General features: G+C 44.6%; 2 protein-coding genes across 2 annotated transcripts; both read right to left on the reverse strand.

Moving 5' to 3' along the window:
- Positions 1-5,476: 5,476 nt before the first annotated feature.
- On the reverse strand, positions 5,477-6,448 carry LOC311279643 (trace amine-associated receptor 13c-like; the record flags this gene model as incomplete). Its single annotated transcript, XM_084391270.1, has 1 exon — positions 5,477-6,448. One exon carries the CDS (start codon positions 6,446-6,448, stop codon positions 5,477-5,479), a length of 972 nt encoding a protein of 323 aa, XP_084247396.1.
- A 5,985-nt stretch (positions 6,449-12,433) lies between these two features.
- Positions 12,434-13,405, reverse strand: LOC311279644 (trace amine-associated receptor 13c-like; the record flags this gene model as incomplete). Its single annotated transcript, XM_084391271.1, has 1 exon — positions 12,434-13,405. One exon carries the CDS (start codon positions 13,403-13,405, stop codon positions 12,434-12,436), a length of 972 nt encoding a protein of 323 aa, XP_084247397.1.
- Positions 13,406-24,780: the final 11,375 nt, after the last annotated feature.

Raw genomic sequence — 24,780 nt, forward strand, 5'->3', positions numbered from 1 at the left:
AAAAGCCTATGATTCTGCCCCTGAGCCACAGGGAAGAATACACTAGCTTTAGGTTAGAACGAGCATATAACAGCGTCATGTCTTGTGACGGCGTTTGCTTGCAGGCGTGCGTGTATTTATAACAGGCTCGTATACTGCAATATGAACAATTCCAGTCGCCTGAACTTAAGAGGGGACTGAGAAATGTGCGCGAGGACGGAGTAGCTTTCTTGTAACGTAAAGAGAGCTCCAGGACCGTCCGTTTCTGCCATCCCTTGTGAGCGGCGCAGTAGCGCGGCTCGAACAGTATCTCATTCGCCTCATCCCCTGACGCGGCGGCGGTTTGAGCGGCCGGGAGGGGGGGCGGAGAGGGCGAGAGAGAAGCTCGAGGGAGGGGCTCCGGCGAGCTTCTAGGCGCCTCATCAGTCTCCGGTGGTCGCTGCGAGCGGCGCTTCTTTTTGCGCGGCCCGGCAGGGACAGGCGGAGCGACAGCATCGTCGAAAACTTAAAGTCGAGCCCGCAGGGTCGACATTGAAAGTTCTTCGCACTCGGGGCAGCCGCCCTAAGAGAGTGCGGCAGCGGCGTGATCACGGCCCAGGCAGAGAGCGCAAATGAGGTGGCGGTCTCCGTTGCTGAGCGGTGCGCGGCACGAGCCGCAGGAAAAACGAGGTATTTTGATAAAAACGCCTCGTGCTCTTTCAGAAACAGGAGAGAAAGTGTGTGTCGCGGGGCGAGCACACACAGCAATGAAAGGATATGTCGCTGGATAGCGTAGCAGGCACGGATGGCTGAAGGCGCCGAAGGTGGCCGGCTTCCTCAGGCGCTGTCCTAGGCTTGCTTGGTCGCTGGTTTCAACGGCGGCGGCTCTCAAGATCCAGCGATGCGAAGAGCTTCGCTGAAGACAAGAAAATCAGATTTTTCAGCCTGTGAGCCCTGCTTATATACACACTGGCCACACCCATCCTGACGGTTAAGCCTGTTTTATGCTTCTGCGTCGAACTGCCGCCGTAGCTACGTCGTAGGCTGTGTGTAGCGCGCGTACCCTACGGCGTACCCTGACGTGCACCTCTCCAAAAATGTAACAACGCGTCAATTCTACGCGGACACAAGCGCTGTGATTGGTCTGCCAGAACCCCTCCCTCGGGGTTTCACACGCTCCCTAGGTACGCGTCAACGCGGACAACGACACAGAAGTATAAATTAAAACCAACACGTTGCCTACGGCGTATAGGCTCCGGCGTAGGTCCGACGCAGAAGTATAATGAGGCCTTTAGAGGGGTGTGGAGGGCGCAAAGCGCCCTCATTGGATGTGAAGTCACGCAGGGCTCACTGATAGGCTTAAGCAGTTGCCACCGGGCAACCAATGAGCACGCTTATACAGCCTGCTATGGTCTGCCGGCTGCCGCACTGCGTTGACAATAAAAGCAAAATTAAGGATAATTTTTGGCTTCAGATCTCGAAGAAAGAAGACTTTCCCAATGCGTAAGCAACTTACACAATACGAGAGAACCTCTTGTAAGAGAACCGGCGCAGCGCCGGAGTGCTATCAGGCCTGCATATGTTCAACTGACTGCCTATAGACTATAAGGTACAATTCAAGTGTTAATCTACAGATTTTACAAAAAAGTGCCTGTTGACTGTCAATGTTATTTTGCAACAGGTTATTAACCAATTGGCGACTAACTTTCAATTGTCAACTAACTTTCTGTAGATTGAGTACCAACAACTCAAGATCAATCTGTCAGTTAAAAGTCAAAGTCATGTCAGCATATGAAGTATATGATACTGTATATCCTACTCAAGGGGTCTCATGTGCATCAAATTAATGATTATTTTAGCTGATTTAAAACTGTTTTTAAAAAAATTGTTCACCATTTGTTGATAACCTGTTGATAGTCAACTAAAGATTAGATCTGTTGCTTGTCAACAAATAAATTTTTTATGATCAGTAGACTATTAATAGACACTATCCACTAAGTGTTAGTAGATACATTTTAGGACTATCTAATTAAAGTGAAAAACAGTTTATATCAGTAGAAAGTCTATAACCTATCAACAGATTGAAAACATACTTTTTTGTACGTTTGGATAGATGCTGAAACGTAGCCTATGATACAGACATGTCTGCAACGTAGAATTATTACGAATTCACAGCTACAAAACGTTTACGAATCATAAAGATATCTGTATCATTTCCCTTATACTGTTTTATAGATAAATGTAAGTTCCCTTAACCCTACTCTCAAACCTAAATATAAATTACTCATCTTATACAGAATATAAAAAGAATAAAACACTTTATGGACAGAGATGTGTAGGGAAATGCCAGTTTTATTAATAGCATTAAAATATATTTTGAGCCACTAACATTAATCCTACTCCTGCCCCTAAACCTACCCATAACCATTTCTTGAAACTATGCAGGCTAAAATTATGAAGAAAAACAACAGATGTGTAATCATAATAATTTATTGCGAAAATGTAAATCGGTACCAAAAGTCGCTCAAATGACGATGTGTTGCAGTCCTCTCTGGCAGTATATAGTAGTTTTGTATAAGGGACAGAGCATAATTTAAGTTATTAATCCATGAAAATGTTAACCCAGCTTCCCTCTGCATGAAGACGGCGCGCGCGCTTCTGCATTGCAATGTTGTTTCAACTGAAACACGGCATGCTGCAATCTGTGACGAAGCAGGCGAGAGCCAATGAGCGTTTGATATCACTGCCGTAAAACATGTCGTAACGCTTCTTGAGGGCGCAATTTTTTTATTTAAATTCATCACGACTCACGAGCCCGGGATTTGACATTTATGGTCGCTGCTGAGAATGGAGATGGAGATCGCTGGATGTGGATGAAGGGCTGAATTTGGATCTGTTTCTTGCTTGCGTATGGATTATAAAGATTTGGATTACATCTAACGTTACGTTAGCTAATAAAAATTATGTATTTTGTTCATTATATTGTGTTTTGGTGTATTATGGTTCTATAGGAGAAAACGCATTTTGGGCCCTATTTTAACAATCTGAAACGCAAGTGTCAAAGCGCAAAGCGCAATTAACTTTGTGGGCGGGTCTCGGCGCTGTTGCTATTTTCCCGGCGGGATAAATGACTCTTGCGCCGGGCGCAAATCTAAAAGGGGTTGGTCTGAAGTAGCTTCATTATTCATAGGTGTGGTTTGGGCGTAACGTGAAATAAACCAATCAGAGCATCATCTCACATTCCCTTTAAGAGCAGACGCACTTTTTCCTTGGCGTATTGCTATTATAACGGCGGATTTGCCAGGCGCGCGTCAAGAGCGGTTCACAGCCGAGGAGACCAACGCTCTCGTCACGGCCGTAAAAGAGAGAGAAGTGACATTGGGGATGGGAGAAACACACCCAAATTAGCTTCGGCTAAACAGGCATATAATAATGTGGGTAAATGTGTAAGCTAGATGTATGCTTTTATAATAAATTATTATATTTATAATAAATGATCTATCTATCTATCTATCTATCTATCTATCTATCTATCTATCGTTTGTAATAATATGATTTGCAAAAATGAAAACTGCTGCTTCTGTGTAGATTAGAGAATCACAGTGTATGAGCGTTTGTGCACTCTATACATTATGGTCAAGCATGCGCCCTTAAAATAGCATAATGAACAACGCGCAACGCGCCACTGACTTTAGACTAGGTTTTTTCTGGCCAGTGGCGCAATTGTTTTATGGAACAGTAAAATAGCACCAGGGAACGTTTGCGCCGGAACACGCCTCCTTTTTTGCGCTGAACCGCCCAGAGAGCGCAAGTTCATTCCCTAGTTTAGCGACGTGCTTCTGTGGAGGGAAAAGCGCGCTTTGCGCGGGTGCAAAATAGGAATGAAACATGCGTCGGTGTACAAAGTCAATTGCGCTGGGTGCAAGATAGGGCCCCTTGTGTCTTACCGTAACGTTAAATAAACTAAATGTTACAAAATGGTTAAACGATTAAACAAGGTATTGTTAAGGGTTTAAACTATAGTCTTGTCTGTTAATCCTCCGAAGCGAGTTTGCAGCACGAACAGAGATTTTTTCTTAAATGAGTAACTGTTATAACGTTAAACTGCATTTAATAAATGCGATTTTCTGTAAAACTTACTGTCATGAAAGGCTACATGTATTAATTAATAATTATTGTTATTTGTTGTTTATAACTTTTGATCTTGGCCTCGGCATTTGAAATGTTGTAGACTATTGAGAGTTTTCTCATTTGGAATGCTTAATATAATTGTTTTCACATAATCAGAGATGGTTCAGATGTGATCGTCGTAATATCCTAGTAAATAATGGGTTGTATTTTTTTTTTTTTTTTTTTTTTTTATAAAAGTGATTTTTTTTTTTTTTCTCTGATGTGCTGGCATATAGTGTTTGTTCAGTCAGGTTAGGTATGCAATCTGTTGATAGGTTATAGACTTTCTACTGATATCAACTGTCTTTCACTTTAATTAGATAGTCCTAAAAGATATCTACTAACACTTAGTGGATAATGTCTATTAATAGTCAACTGATCATAAACAATATATTAATCTGTTGATAGGTTATAGACTTTCTACTGATATAAACTCTTTTTCACTTTAATCAGATAGTCCTAAAATATATATACTAACGCTTAGTTGAGAATGTCTATTAATAGTCTACTGATCATAAACAATTTCTTTGTTGACAAGCAACAAATAAGCAACTACATGTAATCTTTAGTTGACTATCAACAGATTATCTACAAATGGTTAAAACATTTTTAAAAAACAGTTTTAAATCAGCTAAAATAATCATTAATTTGATGCATATGAGACCCCTTGAGTAGGATATACAGTATCATATACTTCATATGCTGACATGACTGTTGACATTTAACTGACAGATTGATCTTGAGTTGTTGGTACTCAATCTACAGAAAGTTAGTTGACAATTGAAAGTTAGTCACCAATTGGTTAATAACCTGTTGCAAAATAATATTGACAGTCAACAGGCACTTTTTTCGTAAAATCTGTAGATTAACACTTGAATTGTACCTTATAGTCTATAGGCAGTCAGTTGAACTTATGTTACTTGTCTGTTGAAACAGTGTTGTTGAATGTCAACTGGTGCACTGTTGACAAGCTACTGAATGGCTACTAATAACTAGTATAGTCTCAACGAACGGACTATCAAAATAGAGTGTTACCGAAATATTTTTCATTGTCTTTTTTTCTTAAGAAAAAGATTACTTTGTATTTAAAGATAATGGTGTAGTTGACTTAGTCATTTTAAGGCCTTCAAGAGAGCAAAAATGTTACTCACTGTTACTCACACATGTTCATGTTCTCAATATTTATACATAATAGGCAGAATATTTAAACTATTCACAAACATAGGTGTTGCACAGATTCTGGTGTCATCTAATGTTTGATAAGGAAGTGCTTAACACAAGAACTCTAACTATTCCATTCATAGACAGACGGAATTTACAATTGTGCTTCATGCAAGAGTGTAAGTGATCATTTCTCTTCTGGGAACAGATTTAAGTATTCTGATGAAGGTTCACATATTTTCAGTGTCAAAATGTATTTTGCTGACACTCTAAACCATTGATAAAACATTGCATATATAAGTGGATTCATACAGGAATTCAAGCACTGCATCCATAACATTACATCAATTATAAGAGTGTCATTTTCGTCATTCCCAAAAGAAAGACTAACTATGAAGTACGGCATCCAGCAAAGAAGATAAACCAGTACTACAATCCCTAAGGTTCTTGCAGCCTTTTTTTCAGATTTGGCCTTTTTTTCTGTGACTGAATTTAAATGCTTAGCTTGCCGTTTTGCTACAAAGCAGATTTTCACATATAAAGGAATAATTATGCAACAAGGAGCCACTAAACAAACAAAAGCATCTATTATAATATTTTCCAATGTAACAACAAGTATGCATTCTCCAATACATGTGTGGTTCCTCTCTGGATACAGTAAAAACTCATACACCAGATAAAACGCATAAAAGAAGTTGAGTAACCAGTTTACAACAATAGAAACAACAGCTCTGTTATTATTGACTCTTATTGGATATCGCAAAGGGTCAGTCACAGCAATGTATCGATCCACAGAAATAATAATCATATTACCAAGAGATACATCGACAATAATATAAAGAATAAAAAGGAATATTGGGCAAAATATTTCTCCAAAGTACCAGCATGGCTCAATCAGTTTCATTCCCTGCACTGGCAAGATAATCAGTCCTGTGATCAGATCAGCCACTGCCAGAGAGAAGATCAGCACATTGGTGGGAGTGTGGAGCTGCTTGAAGTGCGAGATGGAGATGATCACCAACAGGTTCAGAAACACGGTGAACACTGATGTTACAGCGATGAAAATGTACACAATGATGTACTCTGCTTCAGGTCCGATACTTCTGGTACAAGACAAATTGTTGTTTGGAAAGCAGTATTGGATTGTTTGATTTTCCATGTTTGTCAGTCCTCAGTTGGATAGATTCTGTGTGAGGATGCTTGTTAGTTTAGCCCCCTGGTCCTTGTCACTGACACGACTCAGTTTTATAGGCACAGAAAGCACAGCGACCACCCCATTCAACAAAACAACCCCTCAAATCCACCCACTACTTAAATATGCATAGACCTGATCAATCTGATCTATACAATATAGTGGATTAGCGAATATAATAAAGCTAGTTTACTCTTACATTCTGCCTATGTAAGACAGCATCTGTACTAAAACAAACAGCAGGCGAGTGCACTACTGTAAGAGCAATAAGTCCAATCCATCGCCTTCCATTCCACTCAAAATTATATCCATGTTAACATACAATAAAAATTAAAGATTGAATCTGGATGTTTTCATGTTTCCAGTATAGGGCTACCACCAATTTATGTCCCTGGAAATAATCTCAAGAAAGGAGCTTTGAAATATTATTAGACTGTTATGCAAAGGCAGAATAGAATAATTAATTTAGTCAAAATTGAATTATGACCACAATTTGTCCTCATAAACTATGATCTGTCCTTTGACAGCTTTGGTTAAACTATGCTTAGATTAAGACAGGGTTGTACAATGCTGCTCCTGGAGGGCCACTGTCCTACAAAGTTTAGCTCCAACTTGCCTCAACCCTCCTGCCTAGTAGTTTCGAATTTGCCTAGTAAGACCTTGATTAGCAGGTGTGTTTATGTGAGGTTGGAGCTATACTTTGCAGGACTGGAGACCCCTGAATTAAGAGAAAATGGACTGACCAAGACAGAGCTGGAGGGGTGAGGAGGCCCGGTGAAGCCATAAGGATGACGGTCCCAGGAGGAGCCGAGGGGGAGAGGGGCCAAGGTGGAGTGATGGGCTCAGAGGATTGAGATAAAGCCAGGGGAATGACATCTTTTGGCGGAGCTAGCGAACTGGAAGCCCCAGGCAGATCCGAGTTGCTAGGTGATAGCAATGAGGGAGGATTTGAAGGGCTGAAAGGAGCCAGCAAAGACAAGGCTCAAGAACTGGATGGCATAAGCAGAGGAGGTGGGAGTGGGAGGCTGGGTGGGAGCAGGTTTGGAAATAATCTCTTCCTATTCCTTAATCCCACAAGGGTTCAAGTTCATCATTTCCACAGCAGCGCCCGGAGTATGGACAGGGCTCCACTCCATGCCTTCGTATTCTGTTAATATTCCCACTGGAACGGATACAGGAATCGGCTCACACACCTGCTCAGACTGAATTGGCTCTGGTGACAGACATGGCTGCAGGAATTGCCTCTGTAGTGGGCATCGGCTCAGGCTCTTGGTCCGTGGCGGGCATCAGCTCCGGGTCTGTGGTGGGCTGCGGTTCCAGATCCGTTGTGTGCATAGACTTAGTGCAGATGATATTATGATGGAGGGAGTGGAGTGGAAGGGCTGCAGTGTAGTTACTCCGTCGTCCTAAACCTCACCGAGAGTACAATGCCCTAATATTATGTCATGCTGAGGGTGATAACAAGGAGGTGCAGGTAAACATAATTAACCACCTGGGGTCGGAGGTCACGCCGGCAATACCAGCTCGCTTTTTTTCTTATCAGTGCAAAAGAGACTCAAAATACTCTGTTGATTTATTACATCATGTTATACATCATTCAAAACTGTTAAATGTTCGTAAAATAAAGAAAATAAACATGATGCACATTCTGCCGTCTCTCTCAATGTGAAGTTCATTATGAAACACGACAGAAAATGATCTGTAACTCAGTGAATGTTTGTCACACATACTTGTGACGTATGTCTTTACAAAGCTTGGAGTCTCTTTTTTAAATTATGTAAATTATATCAAAAACAAATATTCTCTAAGTAATCGGTATGAAAGCAACGACATGTACAGTTTCTTCAGTATGTGCTCATTAACTCTAATGTGACCACACCACATTCACCAGTCACCAGTCCACGTGAAGGAACGCAGAGCTGTAAACGCCCTCATCACCTCTAAATAAAGAATCAGAGACTTCAGTCCTCCTCTGCTTTTCATCAAGTTTGGAAGACACGTTGTGTTTGTGCTTTCCTGACCTGTTTACCTTTGATTTACCTCAGAAGAATTCGAAGAACGCGATTTGAAAATGAGAAAGATTTTTAAGGTAAGACATGTCCTCTTGTTGGCCATGTTTCAAGTTGGCCGCAGCCGAGCCAGTGTCTCCGGACAAGATGGCCGCCGCTGAGCCAGTGTCTTCGGACAAGATGGCCGCGGCCGCAGCCGAGCCAGTGTCTCTGGACAAGATGGCCGCAGCCGAGCCAGTGTCTCCGGACAAGATGGCCGCCGCCGAGCCAGTGTCTCCGTACAAGATGGCCGCCGCCGAGCCAGTGTCTCCGTACAAGATGGCCGCCGCCGAGCCAGTGTCTCCGGACAAGATGGCCTTGGCCGCAGCCGAGCCAGTGTCTCCGGACAAGATGGCCGCCGCCGAGCCAGTGTCTCCGGACAAGATGGCCACCGCCGAGCCAGTGTCTCCGGACAAGATGGCCGCCGCCGAGCCAGTGTCTACAGACAAGATGGCCGCCTCCGTGCCAGTGTCTCCGAACCTCGGCAGAGATGGCAACCGTAACGCCTGAACCTGAGCCAATAGCAGAGATGGCCGCCGACATGCCTGAACTGATCCCTCAGCAGATATGGCTGCTGCCACGCTGTTCATGTCACGTCTGTCGAGCCAGTGTCTCCGGACAAGATGGCCACTGCCAATCCAGAGACTGTTCACGTCACGTCTGCCGAGCCAGAGACTGCTCACCTCACACCTGCTGAGCCAGTGTCTCCGGCGACAAGATGGCCGCCGCCAAGCCAGTGTCTCCGGACAAGATGGCCGCAGTCGAGCCAGTGTCTCCGGACAAGATGGCCGCAGCCGAGCCAGTGTCTCCGGACCTCAGCAGAGATGGCCACCGACACGCCTGAACCTGAGCCCTCAGCAGAGATGGCTGCTGCCACGCTGTCTGTTCCTATCCCTGAGCCAGAGTCTGCTCCTGTTCCTGAGGTGGTGTCTGTTCCTCTTCCTGAGCCGGTGTCTGTTCCTGCCCATAACCCCATAGCCGCCCCCAAGGAAATGTTTGGGGAGGGGGGGGGGGCAGGAGGTCCCTTGTCAGGCCCATGAAAGCCGCGCCGCCATGGTCTCCTGAACTGTCTGGTCCACCCTGTAGCCCTGAACTGCCAGGTCTGCCTGGTCCCCCTGAACCGTCTGCTACGCCCTGGCCGCCTGAAGGGCTGTCTCCTCCCTGGCCGTCTGCACAGCCTGCTCCTCCCTGGCCTCCTGAAGGGTCGTCTCCTCCCTGGCCTCCTGAAGGGTCGTCTCCTCCGCCCTGGTCGCCTGCACTGCCTGCTCCGCCCTGGCCTCCCATCTTGCTGCAGTCTCCAGGTCCTCTTCCGCTCCACTGGCCTAGCCCTCCATCCCTCCCCCAGGTCCGCCTCCGCTCCACCTCCCTCCTGGACAATTTTAGAGCGTCTAGAAGCTGCTCCTTTGAGGGGGGTCTATGTAACGGTCACCAGCTGGAGTGCCCTTGAGAGCCACCAGAGGGTAATCCACACCAGACTATTATCACTCCCTCACAAACTACATTTCCCATAACTCACTGCCCGGACTCATCATCACTGATTGCATTCACCTGTGTCTCATCACCCTGTTAGTCTCAGCTTATTTATACCATGTTCACTCATTCACTCACTGCGAAGTTTTGTATGTTGTTGCACTGAACTTCTGAGCGTTTTCCCTGGTTTTCTTGTCTGTCCCGTGGATTACTCTTATGTAATCCTCTGACCCCTGCCTGTTTTGTTTTGTTTTGTCTGTCTGTTTGTTTGTTTGTTTGTTTGTTTGTTTGTTTGTTTGGACTGTCTTCCTGTGCTTGACCCTCTGCTTGACCCTCTGCTTGTTGGATTACGATTCTGGATAACCCCTTTAATAAAAGCTGCTTTTGGATCCTCTACCCTCGTGTCTCGGAGCAGTTCGTAACAATGTTTCATGAATGGCACAAAGTTATGTGACTGTTCAAGTCTCTGTCTTTAGATCTGTGTGTTCAATAATGTGCTTTTTTGTCCTTTGTTGTGTATCTTTGGATTATGTTGTATTGTAAATAAATCCAAACAATCAAAAAGCCATTCTTTTTTAAATCTCTCCTCATTCTTTGTGCAAGGTTCCTCATAATGATAGGGCCTGATAGCACCTGATAGGGCCATTATGGGAGGGTCTTTGTCTTTTTTAGGTATGAAACACATGAATATTCATGATGATCGCATAAAGCTTTCTTACACAAAACATCTTACAAATTTTAAATCAATATATTTCCTTATCTGAATGAGTAGGCAGGATGGTTTTCACATAGTTTTAAAGCAAATATTCTAGGCTATGTGATGCAAGTTTCAAAAGTCTTGTGAAGCAATAATCAGTATGGGTTTCATGGCCTTATTTCAGTGACAATTTTCTTTTTCTTTTTTCAAAAACAGAGGATTTTTTTTCTTCAAGTAACTAGTTGGTGTTCATTTAAAATTCCAAACACACTGAAATGGCCATAATCTCTCAAATAATCTGATAAAGCCATTAAAGTTGTGCGTATCGTGCACACGCCTGATTTTTATGTGGGCAAGACTTGAGACTAAAGAAACGCAATAGGTTTTGTTCTGGGTTTTGAGAATTGTTTATATCTCACAATGCTGACTTTATTTCTCACAATTGCATGTCTACATCTCACATTTATGAAAAAAAAGAAAAAAAAAGTCTGAATCGTGAGATAAAAAGTCACAATTGCCTTTTGTGTTTTTTATTCCGTGGCAGAAACAAGCTTTTTTGGGATGGGATGACAAACAGAGCAAGAAAATGAGAGAAAAAAGAATGAGAGAATATGATAGAAATGACAGTCGAAGAGAAGGTACAGCTAATATAGTATTATTGTATAAATATATTTTTGTAAATGCAACAGTTAGTATCAGTCATTACTTGTCGGATAAGATTAGAGATAGTATGTTTATCATGGAGCCACTAGAAAGTTATTCCATAATTCTTTAATCTTTTATTCCTCCAGTGAGCAAACCAGAGGAAAAAAAAGATACAAAAAGCTCATGTCGGTGTTGGATAAAGGATAAAGACAAATATTGATTTGATGATGATGATGATGATGTTTATGTTCAGACTCTCAGGTCACTGTTGAATATGCACTTCAATTCACTTCACAGATAAATATCTAGTGGAGGTTGAGAAGAGAGACTGATCCTTTGAGTGTACAGTAGTGTCTAGAAGAGCTAGATAAATGCTTCATTCAGTTTATTCATTCATTCATTAAATTACCTGATTTTTTAAAGGTGGTTTAAACCCGTTTTCTTTTTTTTAAGATTAGTAGTTTAAATAAAAGTTTTTTTTTTAAATCTATATCTTTAATAAGTAAAATGTAAACGGTGCTGTATTACCATTGTGCATGAAATTGACTATATATATATATATATATATATATATATATATATATATATATATATATATATATATACATACATAAACCTAGCATTATGAAATATGACCACATACAACATGGACAAATTCAGACACAGGGCAAATATGGCAACACTGTATATGTTTTTACACAAACATATCACACAAACACATATCTGAACATATTTATTTCAGCTCATTATAACAGAAAAAATTGTGGCCACAATTCAATTGAAATATTTTTCATTGTCTTTTTTTCTTAAAAAAAAGATTACTTTGTATTTAAAGATAATGGTGTAGTTGACTCAGTCATTTTAAGGCCTTCAAGAGAGCAAAAATGTTACTCACTGTTACTCACACATGTTCATGTTCTCAATATTTATACATAATAGGCAGAATATTTAAACTATTCACAAACATAGGTGTTGCACAGATTCTGGTGTCATCTAATGTTTGATAAGGAAGTGCTTAACACAAGAACCCTAACTATTACATTCATAGACAGACGGAATTTACAATTGTGCTTCATGCAAGAGTGTAAGTGATCATTTCTCTTCTGGGAACAGATTGAAGTATTCTGATGAAGGTTCACATATTTTAAGTGTCAAAATGTATTTTGCTGACACTCTAAACCATTGATAAAACATTGCATATATAAGTGGATTCATACAGGAATTCAAGCACATCATCCATAACATTACATCAATTATAAGAGTGTCATTTTCGTTATTCCCAAAAGAAAGACTAACTATGTAGTACGGCATCCAGCAAAGAAGATAACCCAGTACTACAATCCCTAAGGTTCTTGCAGCCTTTTTTTCAGATTTGGCCTTTTTTTCTGTGACTGAATTTAAATGCTTAGCTTGTCGTTTTGCTACAAAGCAGATTTTCACATATAAAGGAATAATTATGCAACAAGGAGCCACTAAACAAACAAAAGCATCTGTTATAATATTTTCCAATGTAACAACAAGTATGCATTCTCCAATACATGTGTGGTTCCTCTCTGGATACATTAAAAACTCATAACACAGATAAAACGCATAAAAGAAGTTGAGTAACCAGTTTACAACAATAGAAACAACAGCTCTGTTATTATTGACTCTTATTGGATATCGCAAAGGGTCAGTCACAGCAATGTATCGATCCACAGAAATAATAATCATATTACAAAGAGATACATCGACAATAATATAAAGAATAAGAAGGAATATTGGGCAAAATATTTCTCCAAAGTACCAGCATGGCTCAATCAGTTTAATTCCCTGCACTGGCAAGAGAATCAGTCCTGCGATCAGATCAGCCACTGCCAGAGAGAAGATCAGCACATTGGTGGGAGTGTGGAGCTGCTTGAAGTGCGAGATGGAGATGATCACCAACAGGTTCAGAAACACGGTGAACACTGATGTTACAGCGAAGAAAGTGTACACAATAATGTACTCTGCTTCAGGTCGGATACTTCTGGTACAAGACAAATTGTTGTTTGGAAAGCAGTATTGGATTGTTTGATTTTCCATGTTTGTCAGTCCTCAGTTGGATAGATTCTGTGTGAGGATGCTTGTTAGTTTAGCCCCCTGGTCCTTGTCACTGACACGACTCAGTTTTATACGTACAGAAAGCACAGCGACCACCCCATTCAACAATACAACCTCTCAAATCCACCCACTACTTAAATATGCATAGACCTGATCAATCTGATCTATACAATATAGTGGATTAGCGAATATAATAAAGCTAGTTTACTCTTACATTCTGCCTATGTAAGACAGCATCTGTACTAAAACAAACAGCAGGCGAGTGCACTACTGTAAGAGCAATAAGTCCAATCCATCGCCTTCCATTCCACTCAAAATTATATCCATGCTAACATACAATAAAAATTAAAGATTGAATCTGGATATTTTCACATTTCCAGTACAGGGCTACCACCAATTTATGTCCCTGGAAATAATCTCATGAAAGGAGCTTTGAAATATTATTAGACTGTTATGCAAAGGCAGAATAGAATAATTAATTTAGTCAAAATTGAATTATGACCACAATTTGTCCTCATAAACTATGATCTGTCCTTTGACAGCTTTGGTTAAACTATGCTTAGATTAAGACAGGGTTGTACAATGCTGCTCCTGGAGGGCCACTGTCCTACAAAGTTTAGCTCCAACTTGCCTCAATAGTAAGCATGTTATTGTTAAATAAACTTTACATTGTAGCAACTAGTCAAACTGGTGCCAGACTAAAATGTACGTTATGAAATGAGATTGGAGTAAAAAGCCTATTGCTAAATTTATGAACACAAGGATGTTTTTATGTTCGATAATAAAACACAGCATGATATTAAAGTAGGCTAGTATGAGTGTTTACTTTAATATGGTTAATATTATAATGTTTAGACCCGTGTTTACTGTTAAATACTGTGTTTGTGAATATATGCTCAAATGTATATATGTGTAATATGGTAACTGTCACGGAGTGACAAATAGGAACTATAACAAACGGAACGAGTTCCCTTGGGGAAACAGTTCCGGTGTGACACCAGGCCGGTTCCATGTTGATGAGCAACAGCTGCAGCGGATAACTAAGCGGCTATTGGAGCGCGTGTTGGGAACGGGGATTTAAAAAGCGTCGTGTTGAAGAGGAGAGGGGGGTGAAGTGGAGGGTCAGAGCGGAGGCGACGGGCAGCGGGCGAGAGAGAGCGGCCGAGGCCGAGGCCGAGGCCGAAGCGGAGGAGAGTGGCATTGTGAGAAAAAGCTCAGTTGTGTGGCGGCCTGGTGGAGTTTGCGTGGCGGTCGAAAAGTTCAGTGTGCACGGCGGCTTGAGAAGGGAGACGTGGCAGTTTGAAGAGACAAGTGCGCAGACAAGCAGAGCGGTCTTGATCAAAGTAGAGGTATGAGAAGACGAGAGGTAGAGGCGGCAGTCTGAAGACACGAGTGTGTTCTGAATTACGGATTGCTGATCGAACTTGGTGTCTCCCTTTGAAAGTATCATCATAGTGGATCTGCCGGCCCGACGAGCTGAAGTGAAGGTACCCTTTTCACTGTTAAGTGGTGTGTCATTGCAGTGTCTGACGAATGAAGTGAGCACTTGTGAAGATTTAAAGTGGTTTGATCCATGCACGAGTATTTGAAAACTTGATGTTACCAGCACTTGATGTTACCTGATAGCTCAGTCGGGGATCGCCCAGCCCGGTGGGGAACCAAGAATTAATGTGAACATAGAGAAACTGCTATCCGCCGCTGCATGTTGCCATTGCTGTCCTGTGGGAAGAAAACTCAGTTGTTAACTGTTGGATTCTGTACTCACCATTGTTGTTCTGTGAACATAGAGGAACTGCTATCCGCCATTGCATGCTGTCATCGCTGTTCTGTGGTAAGAAGACTCAGTTGTAACTGTTGGATTCTGTACTCACTACTGTTGTTCTGTGAACATAGAGAAGCTGCTAATCGCCACTGCTGCCTGTCATCGCTGTTCTGTGGTAAGAAGACTCAGTTGTAACTGTTGGATTCTGTACTCACTACTGTTGTTCTGTGAACATAGAGGAACTGCTATCCGCCATTGCATGCTGCCATTGCTGACCTGTGGGAAGAAAACGCCTCGGTTACGACTGTAACCTCGGTTCCCTGAAGAGGGAACGAGCGTTGCGTCGAGTTTGACGCTATGGGAACGCTTTGCGTGATGACGTCTTGAAGCACATGTAAAATCAGTCCAATGGCGTGGCGGAGCGTCAGATGCGGGTGACGTCACGTACCAGGAAACTATAAAGCTTCGTAAAAGTCTGAAGTAGCCGCTGACAGGCATGAAGGAGATATGGCAAGGTGACGCAACGCTCATTCCCTCTTCAGGGAACTGAGGTTACAGTCGTAATCGAGGCGTTCCCTTTCAAGGGAACTCGCGTTGCATCGAGTTTGACGCTATGGGAACGTCTATACCACCGCCACCATAGCTACAAATGTCTGTCCTGTGTGAAATCATAAAGAGCAGCACTAGGAAGATAGAATATGAGACCCTGGTGTAGAGTCCAGGTCCAGAGAGTAAAATCTGACGAAAGTGTGCGGTGAGGACCAGCCCGCCGCATCACAAACGTCCTGAAGTGAAACTCCTGAAAGAAGGGCCTTAGAGGCCGCCATACTCCTAGTAGAGTGGGACCAGACAGCCATAGGAGAAGGCTGCCCGGCCGCCTCATAAGCAAGCGAGATGGCCTCAACCACCCACTTGCTCATCCTTTGCTTAGACACCGGGGACCAAAGCATACAAATAGTTGATTACTTTTACGCCACAGGGCAGCTCTGTGGACATAGGCGTCTAATGCCCGTACTGGGCAAAGCAAATTATTCGTCTCCTGGTCCGTATTTAGAAAGGGAGGAGGACAGAAGGCCTGCAGAACAATCGGTCTAGCCACATTAGTGGGGACCTTGGGGATATATCCCGGTCTAGGATGCAGGAATGCCTTGACCATGCCGGGTGCAAACTCCAAACACGACGGGGCAACCGACAGTGCTTGAAGATCCCCTATTCTCTTAAGAGAAGAAATCGATAGAAGGAATAGAGCTTTCAGTGTAAGAAACTGCTCAGGAACCTCCTCAACAGGCTCAAAGGGGGCCAGGGAAAGGCCTTGCAGCGCAATGGACAAATCCCAAGGTGGCACCCTAGAGCGAACTGCAGGCCTCAGCCTCCAGGTGCCACGAAGGAAACGAGATACCAAGGGGTCTTTCCCCACAGACATTCCACCCAAACGAATATGGTAAGCACCTATGGCCGCCACATAAACCTTTAAAGTGGACGGGGTCAGACCTGCAGTGAACCGTTCTTGCAGGAACTCCAGCACTGTACCAACTGGGCAGTTAACTGGGTCCAAGCGACGGTCACTTCACCATGAAGTGAATACTCTCCACTTCAGGGCATAAAGTTTCCTTGTGGAGGGAGCTCTGGACTGTAGAATGGTCTCAACAACCTCAGTTGAGAGACCTGACTCTATGAGCTGGGCCCCCTCAGAGACCAAGCCCACAGGTTCCACAGTTCTGGCCGAGGGTGAAATATCGAGCCCTCTGCTTGGGACAGAAGGTCCCTCCTGATGGGTAGCTCCAGAGGAGGCCCGTCGAGGAGCGACACAAGATCGGGAAACCATACTCTGCCCGGCCAGCGCGGGGCTATAAGAAGCAGGCAAACCCGGTCCCTGCGAACTCTCTCCAGAACTCCCGGGAGCAGAGCAACTGGGGGAAAGGCGTACAGACGTAGTCTCGGCCACGTCTGCACCATAGCATCCAGTCCCAGAGGAGCTGGATGCGTGAGGGAGAACCAAAGTGGACAGTGAGACGTCTCTCGAGACGCAAACAGATCCACTTGTGCTTGGCCAAACTCCCTCCATATCAGCTCCACCACCTCGGGGTGGAGCCTCCATTACCCGGGCCTCAGCCCCTGTCTCGACAGAGTGTCTGCTCCTATATTCTGGACCCCGGGGATGTAAGCTGCCCTGAGAGACAGCAACTTCCCCTGGGACCACAAGAGGATATGGCGTGCCAGATTGCATAATGGGCGGAAGAGCGCAAACCCCCTTGGTGATTGATATAGGCGACTACCGAAGTGTTGTCCGTATGTACTAACACATGGTGTCCCCTGAGATCTGTGATAAAGCTCCTCAGAGCCTGGAAGACAGCTAAATTCTCTAGGCGATTGATATGTCATAAGTGATGATGGTCTTCCCACAGACCTTGAGATGAGCGACCCTCCAGGATCGCTCCCCAACCCGTGAGGGAAGCATCCGTCGTTAGCAGTTTGCGACGACAAGGAGCTCCCAGCACTGGGCCTTGGGACAGGAACCAAGGTTTCTTCCACATAACCAAGGCACGTAGGCATCGCCACGTGACCTTGATTGTGCGAAATGGGTTGCCCCTCGGGGAAACCCTCTGGTCCTGAGCCACCACTGCAGGGGCCTCATGTGTAGCAGTCCAAAAGGTATCACGTTGGAAGCTGCTGCCATGAGACCCAACAGTCTCTGGAACTGTTTGACAGTGAGTAGCTGGCCTAGCTTTACACTTTTCACAGCTGCAAGGATAGACTCTATACGTGGCGGTGACAGGCGCGCCTGCATCGACACAGAATCCCACACCACGCCTAAGAAAGTGGTCCTCTGGAGTGGAGAAAGCACACTCTTCTTGGCGTTCAGCCGTAACCCCAACTCTTTCATATGGGCGAGAACGACATCTCGATGTCGAACCGCCAACTGATGCAACTGAGCTAAAATCAACCAATATTCGATATAGTTCATTATGCGAATGCCCTGGAGGCGCAGAGGCGCCAGGGCTGCATCCACGCATTTCGTGAAAGTGCGGGGTGATAAAGCTAGACCGAATGGAAGAACTCGATATTGGTATGCTCTGCCCCCGAAAGCAAACCTCGGGGAACTTCCAATGACATGGATGGATGGAAATATGGAAATATGCATCCTTGAGGTCTATCTTGACAAACCCGTCCTCGGACCTGATCTGTGGCACGATCTGTCTCAACGTCAACATTTTGAACTTGAGCCGCATAACTGACTCGTTTAGAACTCGAAGATCCAGAATGGGACGCAATCCCCCGTCCCTTTTTGGAACTATGAAGTACCGACTGTAAGACCCGGCTTCCCTGCTGGAGGGAGGTACATATTGTATGGCCCCTTTCTCTAACAGAGTGTTCACTTCTTGTTCCATAACCAGAACCTGCTCGGGGCCCACCACTGTGGGTAGGACCCCCATAAATCGAGGTGGGCGAGAACCAAACTGTATTTGGTACCCTTTCCCTACGGTCTGCAGGACCCAACGAGAAACATTCAGCAGTAGCTTCCACGCTGCCAAAGATTCTACTAGAGGTACCAGTCTTTCGAGACTGACTTCTGGGTTCTGTTGTTGTTGTTGAGTAGTCAGTTCGTCGCCCTGTAACGGCGCACCGGCAGGGAACGACTGAACGGACTGCTCTAACACCCTCCTCAGAGGGGGCGGGCATCCCGAGGCCACTACGTTTCCGGGTGGTCCTTGAGATATGTGCTCGCCGGAGACCGCTGCGCCCTGAAACACCAGAGGTGGCAGGGTTGGCAGAACAGTCCCCTGAGGGTACCGAAGGGAGACGGGCACCGTAAAAAGAGGTGTTGACCGCTGCACTTCGGGGGGGGGGACTACCCTCATTTGTCCTGAGCCCTCGGATGTCAGGACTTTTTCCCAGCAGCCTTCTTGGCAGTAATAACGGTCCTCAGATCCGCTCTACCCCTCGAAGGCTGCTGGGTTTGAAAGCGGCCTCCGTGTCCCCGTGATTTATGTGGGGGAGCACGGGAGGACACGCTCTGTTTTTGAGTTGAAAGATTGTCTCATAAAAAGATTGGCAGGGGAGAAGTTTTTGTAAGGCTGCTGCCTGCTTAGATGCTTCTTGAAGTTTATCTACAGCAGCAGTGACAGCATTACCAAAGAGACCCACAGTAGAAATAGGAGAATCTAAAAGTACATTTTTCTCTTTGTCTTTTATATTACTGAGGTTGAGCCACAGATGCCTCTCAGGCCACCAGGGCTGCCATAGACCGCCCGATTGATTTAGCGGTCTCCTTGGTGGCCCTGAGAGACAAATCTGTGGCTCTACGTAGTTCAGACACAACCTCAGGACCAATACCCCCGCCCTCATCTAAATCACCTAATAATTCCGCTTGATAAGCCTGCAGCAGTGACATAGTGTGAAGACACGCTGCAGCCTGACCAGAGGCGGAATAAGCCTTGCCCACCAGAGAAGATGTAACTCTGAGGGGCTTATTAGGCAATGCCGATGTTTTTAGGGAAGATGCCGTTGCTGGAGAGAGATAGCTCGCAAGCGTCTCTTCCACCTTCGGCATCTCCCCATAACCATGCTGTTTAAAACCAGAAATAGATGAATGATTCATAGTTTGTGAATTAAAAACTCTATATGAGGCTGGCTTCTCCCACGATCTCGACACCTCAGTGTGGAGATCGGGGAAAAACGGCAGATTTCGGCGTTGTGGTTGTGCACGTGAGGGAAGGAAGCGTTCGTCAAGTTTACTCTTAGAACGAACGTCCTGATTATCAGATGGCCACTCAATACACAGTCTTTCTACTGCTCTTGTCACTACATCCAGCAATTCTTCAAATGCATGAGACTGAGGTGGGGCTTCCTCAGACTCAGCCTCAACACTCACAACATCCAGTTCCTCAGAACTGGACAATTGCAGTGTTTGTTCCATCATCGGGGCGGAAGAAACCGCAGAGCGTGCTTCCGAACCCTGATGACAGACCTCGGATCTATCAGGCAAGGGCTGAGATAGGGCAGAGCCCGTTTCAGACCCCGCTGATAGATCCATTTGCGAACCCCATGACTGAGATCGCTGCTGTGCCTCGGCAGCAGCGGGACCCGAGCCATGGGGAACGCGAGCTTCCCGGAAGAAACTCAGCCGGGATCGGAGTGAGCGCATGGACAGCGCCTCGCAATGCACACAGCCAGCACCCTCGAGTGCTGACTGGGCATGCTCCTCTCCCAGACAAACAATACACAGAACATGAGTGTCCCTACCCGTAATAAAACGCGGGCAGGGATGCACACACATTCTGAACTGATCGCTGGATTGCATATTGACAGACAACAGTAAATAGACAAAGACAGATTTCACAACAAGCGCTACTGAAGACACAGAAGCTGGTGCTCTCTGTTTTCAAGCAGGCTTTATAGTTTCCTGGTACGTGACGTCACCCGCATCTGACGCTCCGCCACGCCATTGGACTGATTTTACATGTGCTTCAAGACGTCATCACGCAAAGCGTTCCCATAGCGTCAAACTCGACGCAACGCGAGTTCCCTTGAAAGGGAACTCAGTTGTTAACTGCTGGATTCTGTACTCACCACTGTTGTTCTGTGAACATAGAGGAACTGCTATCCGCCATTGCATGCTGCCATTGCTGACCTGTGGGAAGAAAACTCAGTTGTTAACTGCTGGATTCTGAACTCACCATTGTTGTTCTGTGAACATAGAGAAGCTGCAAATCGCCACTGCTGCCTGTCATCGCTGTTCTGTGGTAAGAGGGCTCAGATGTTGACTGTGGGATTCTGTGCTCACCGCTGCTGTTTTGTGAATACAGAGAAACTGTTGCTGTCCTGTGAAAAGAGGAAGCCCATTGTCTGCTGCCACCCACCTGGAGCCCCTTGTGCCCTGTCCATTACTTATTGCTCCCTGCTCTCCACTGAAGAAGGTCCTGGTCCTCCGTCCCATCCCCGTCGTCCTGTGAAAGAGAGGTGACACTCAGTGATCTGATGCTGTCCTGTGAGAAGAGAAACCCCCCCATCTGTTGATCCTTACCCGTGGTCCCCCCTGCGTCCTGCCTACCACTTACACTGGTCTGCTGCCTGCCATCTATGGGTCCTGGCCTCTGGACCAATCCGTTTCCTGCCCCTTCTCCCCTCCTTCTATTGTGGTCCTGTGAGCAGAGCTACCCAGCCCCCGCTGTTGCTTAGACGAAGGCATTCGTCCCTCATCCCTTCTCTCCCCCCTGTATTGCTCCGAGCAAGGAAGAGAGCAACTGGTGGCCGACTGGAGTCTTCCTCCACAGAAGCCCTGCTTAGACGAGAGGCCCTCACGAAGAGTTCTGTGGCAGTGACATTCCTTTAAAGTGTTTTTATATTCAATAAAAAGAATCAAGTTTTTATATCACGTCGTTGTCTGACTCTTGGTGTTCTTGGTGTAGCTCCTCCGGAGTGGTGGTTGTCCTCGGCCCTAGCGGTGACATAACAATAATGTTTCATAGTTTGGAGGGGCTCAATCGCTTCTGTAAATGTTCTCTGCACTGTGCGTTTGAAAAGCAAAACGCGCCAAACATTAGGCTTCATTTTTTTACTCCAATCTCATTTCAACGAATGGAAACATTAGAAGTAACATGATTATCCATATATTTTTCTCTAGTGTAGTTGTTACTTAAGTGTTTATTTTTAACGATTTATAGGCCACCTGCTATAGGCTATTGTTATTATTTTTATGCAGCCCTACACGTATATATATATATATATATATATATATATGTCACGAAACAGTTAACGTGAGACGAGGATACAGATGCAGAGGAAATTTATTAGTAACATGCAGACAAGGTACAAAAACTCAAAAACTCAGGACTCCAGGAACGGGAAACTCGGACAACGAACCAGCACAAGACTACAAACACAAGGAGGCTAAAATAGGGGAACAAACAAAGGAGGGTAACGAGACAGACAGGTGGGACAAATAAACCAATAATCAGATAACAAGATGGGAGGGGCTAGACAATAGACACGAGCACATGGCCCAAAATAACAAAACACCCATTTGCAGCACAAGACAGGACAGGCATGTGACAATATATATATATATATATATATATATATATATATATATATATATAAATATATGTATGTGTGTGTGTGTGTGTGTATTTTGTAATTTTAAATCCCAAATTTATCAAGAAAAATCGTGCAGCCTATATGTAGCAAGGTTCAATGTTGTGGGAAGAAGGATGGAGACAGGGTCGGCTTGCTGTGGAACGTGTCCCTTTTTATGCAATATTTCTCAAAACAAAAGTCGCGCTCTCAGCGCTCTCCAAACACAATCTCTTTGCCTCCAAACACAAAGCTCTTCTTTGACTCTCTGTAGCCAGCAGCGTGCACACGATTCAACAGCCACTCTCTTGCTTCTTCTTCTTCTTCTTCTTCTTTTATTGGCGGTTGGCATACCAATGTGGTGCATTACCGCCACCAACTGTTTGGGGTGTGGAGCTTCAATGCGGATTTCTACTAACATGTAATAATAATACTAAAAAAAAAAAAAAAAAAAAAAAGGTTATTCTTGGTTATTCTTAAATTCGATCAAATAGGTCTGTTTCTTTAAGGTATCTCATGATAGCTGGACATGCTGATGGTTTTGATGTAGAAAAGGAAAGTAAACCCTCTACTGATAAATGTGTGTAACCTAATTCTTTAACTTGTTCTAACAGTATGATTCGTTCGGTTCTGTATGCTTCACATTCTATTAATATATGCTCTACCGTTTCTCTCCTGTCACAATTAATGCATAGTCCTTTTGCGTGTTTCCCTAAACGACTGAGATTATGATTAAGACCTGTGTGTCCAATTCTTAGCCTTGTGATAACAGATTCCCCCCTTTGTTTCCAACCACCCTGCCTCCTTGTTTTCACTTGTTTCTGTATTTTATATAAAAAACGACCTTTCACTCTCTTGCTTCACACTTCCAGGTAGCTTTTATCTGGTTCCCCACAGCAATTACTGCAACAAGATCCAGGTATACGTCATTATGCACTTGACCTACTTACGTGCCACTCGTCTCCCGACTCTCTCTCCTGTCACAGACGTCGCTGAACCACACCCCCCTCGCCACACTATAGTTTCTCTTTTTTTACAGGGACCAGATGAGTCTCTGTACATGACCATGGTAAAATGAAAAATCAAACATCTTGGAAATGACAGGTATGTACTATGTTTGTAACGGTCACCAGCTGGAGTGCCCTTGAGAGCCACCAGAGTGCACTCCACACCAGACTATTATCACTCCCTCACAAACTACATTTCCCATAACTCACTGCCCGGACTCATCATCACTGGTTGCATTCACCTGTGTCTCATCACCCTGTTAGTCTCATCTTATTTATACCATGTTCACTCATTCACTCACTGCGATGTTTTGTATGTTGTTGCACTGCACTTCTGAGCGTTTTCCTGGTTTTCTTGTGTCTGGGTTTTTTGGATTTCTTGTCTGTCCCGTGGATTACTCTTGTGTAATCCTCTGACCCCTGCCTGTTTTGTTTTGTCTGTTTGTTTGTTTGTTTGTTTGTTTGTTTGTTTGTTTGTGTTATGGTTTAGAAGGAGAGAACCCAATCGCAGACCATTTGCAGACATCTCAAGGGTTTATTACAGAAAAACAGGGAAAACAAAACCCACAAGGGGGCAAAACAAGACAGGGTAGATATTAGACAGAGAAGACTAGACTAGGACTCAGACAATAAACTAACAGCTAAGACAGGATCAACTCTTCACAAGACTTTCAACAGGTTACTCACGATAGATATCACATTGATTGAATGACAATGAACCAGCACAGGACAGCAAACACAAGGGGATTAAATAGGGAGAAACTAATGAGGGAAACAGGTGACACAGGTGAAGCAATAATGACTAAACAAGGATAACAAGGGGGGCGGGGCAAAGAACGAGACAACGCAAGCACACAGCCCAAACAAATGGCCATGTGCTTACACATAAAACATGGGTCTGCCATGATCCTGCCTCAAGACCAGGGAAAATTAAAGACTAGATGGCAGGATCATGACAGAACCCCCACCTTAAGGAGCGGCTTCCAGACGCTCCCCAAGGGGACACTAAACACGGGACATGACGGACTGAGACAAGGACACAAACCAACAAAACATGACAAATAACAATAAAGGCAGACATGAAAAAACAATAACAGGGTTGGGGTGACATATCAAATACAATAAACAAGGCAAGGGAGGTGGAGGAAACACAAAGTTCTTAGGGGGCAGTCCAGGGTGAACAGGTGGACTAGGGGTCTTGGGTTGACAGGACGATGGCTGATGGCGAGGGGTCCGGGCAGACTTGGATGGGGACACATGAGGAAAAGTCTTAGGGGAAACAGTCCGGGGTTTAGTGGAGACAGGGGTGACCGGGGAAACAGTCTGGGGACTAGTGGTGACAAGGGAGACCGGGAAAACAGACTGGAATACTGCATTAGTGGCAGCAGCAACAGACTCAGGCACAGAGGAAACAGAGGAAGACGAAACAGGACTCTTGACGGGGGACAAGGCAGGCGAAGGCGCAGGACACAAGACAGGGGGTGAAACAGACGATAATGGAGCTGGAACAGGGA

The sequence above is a fragment of the Rutilus rutilus genome (genome assembly GCF_951802725.1).
Source record: "Rutilus rutilus genome assembly, chromosome: 20".
Classification (NCBI taxonomy): domain Eukaryota; kingdom Metazoa; phylum Chordata; class Actinopteri; order Cypriniformes; family Leuciscidae; genus Rutilus; species Rutilus rutilus.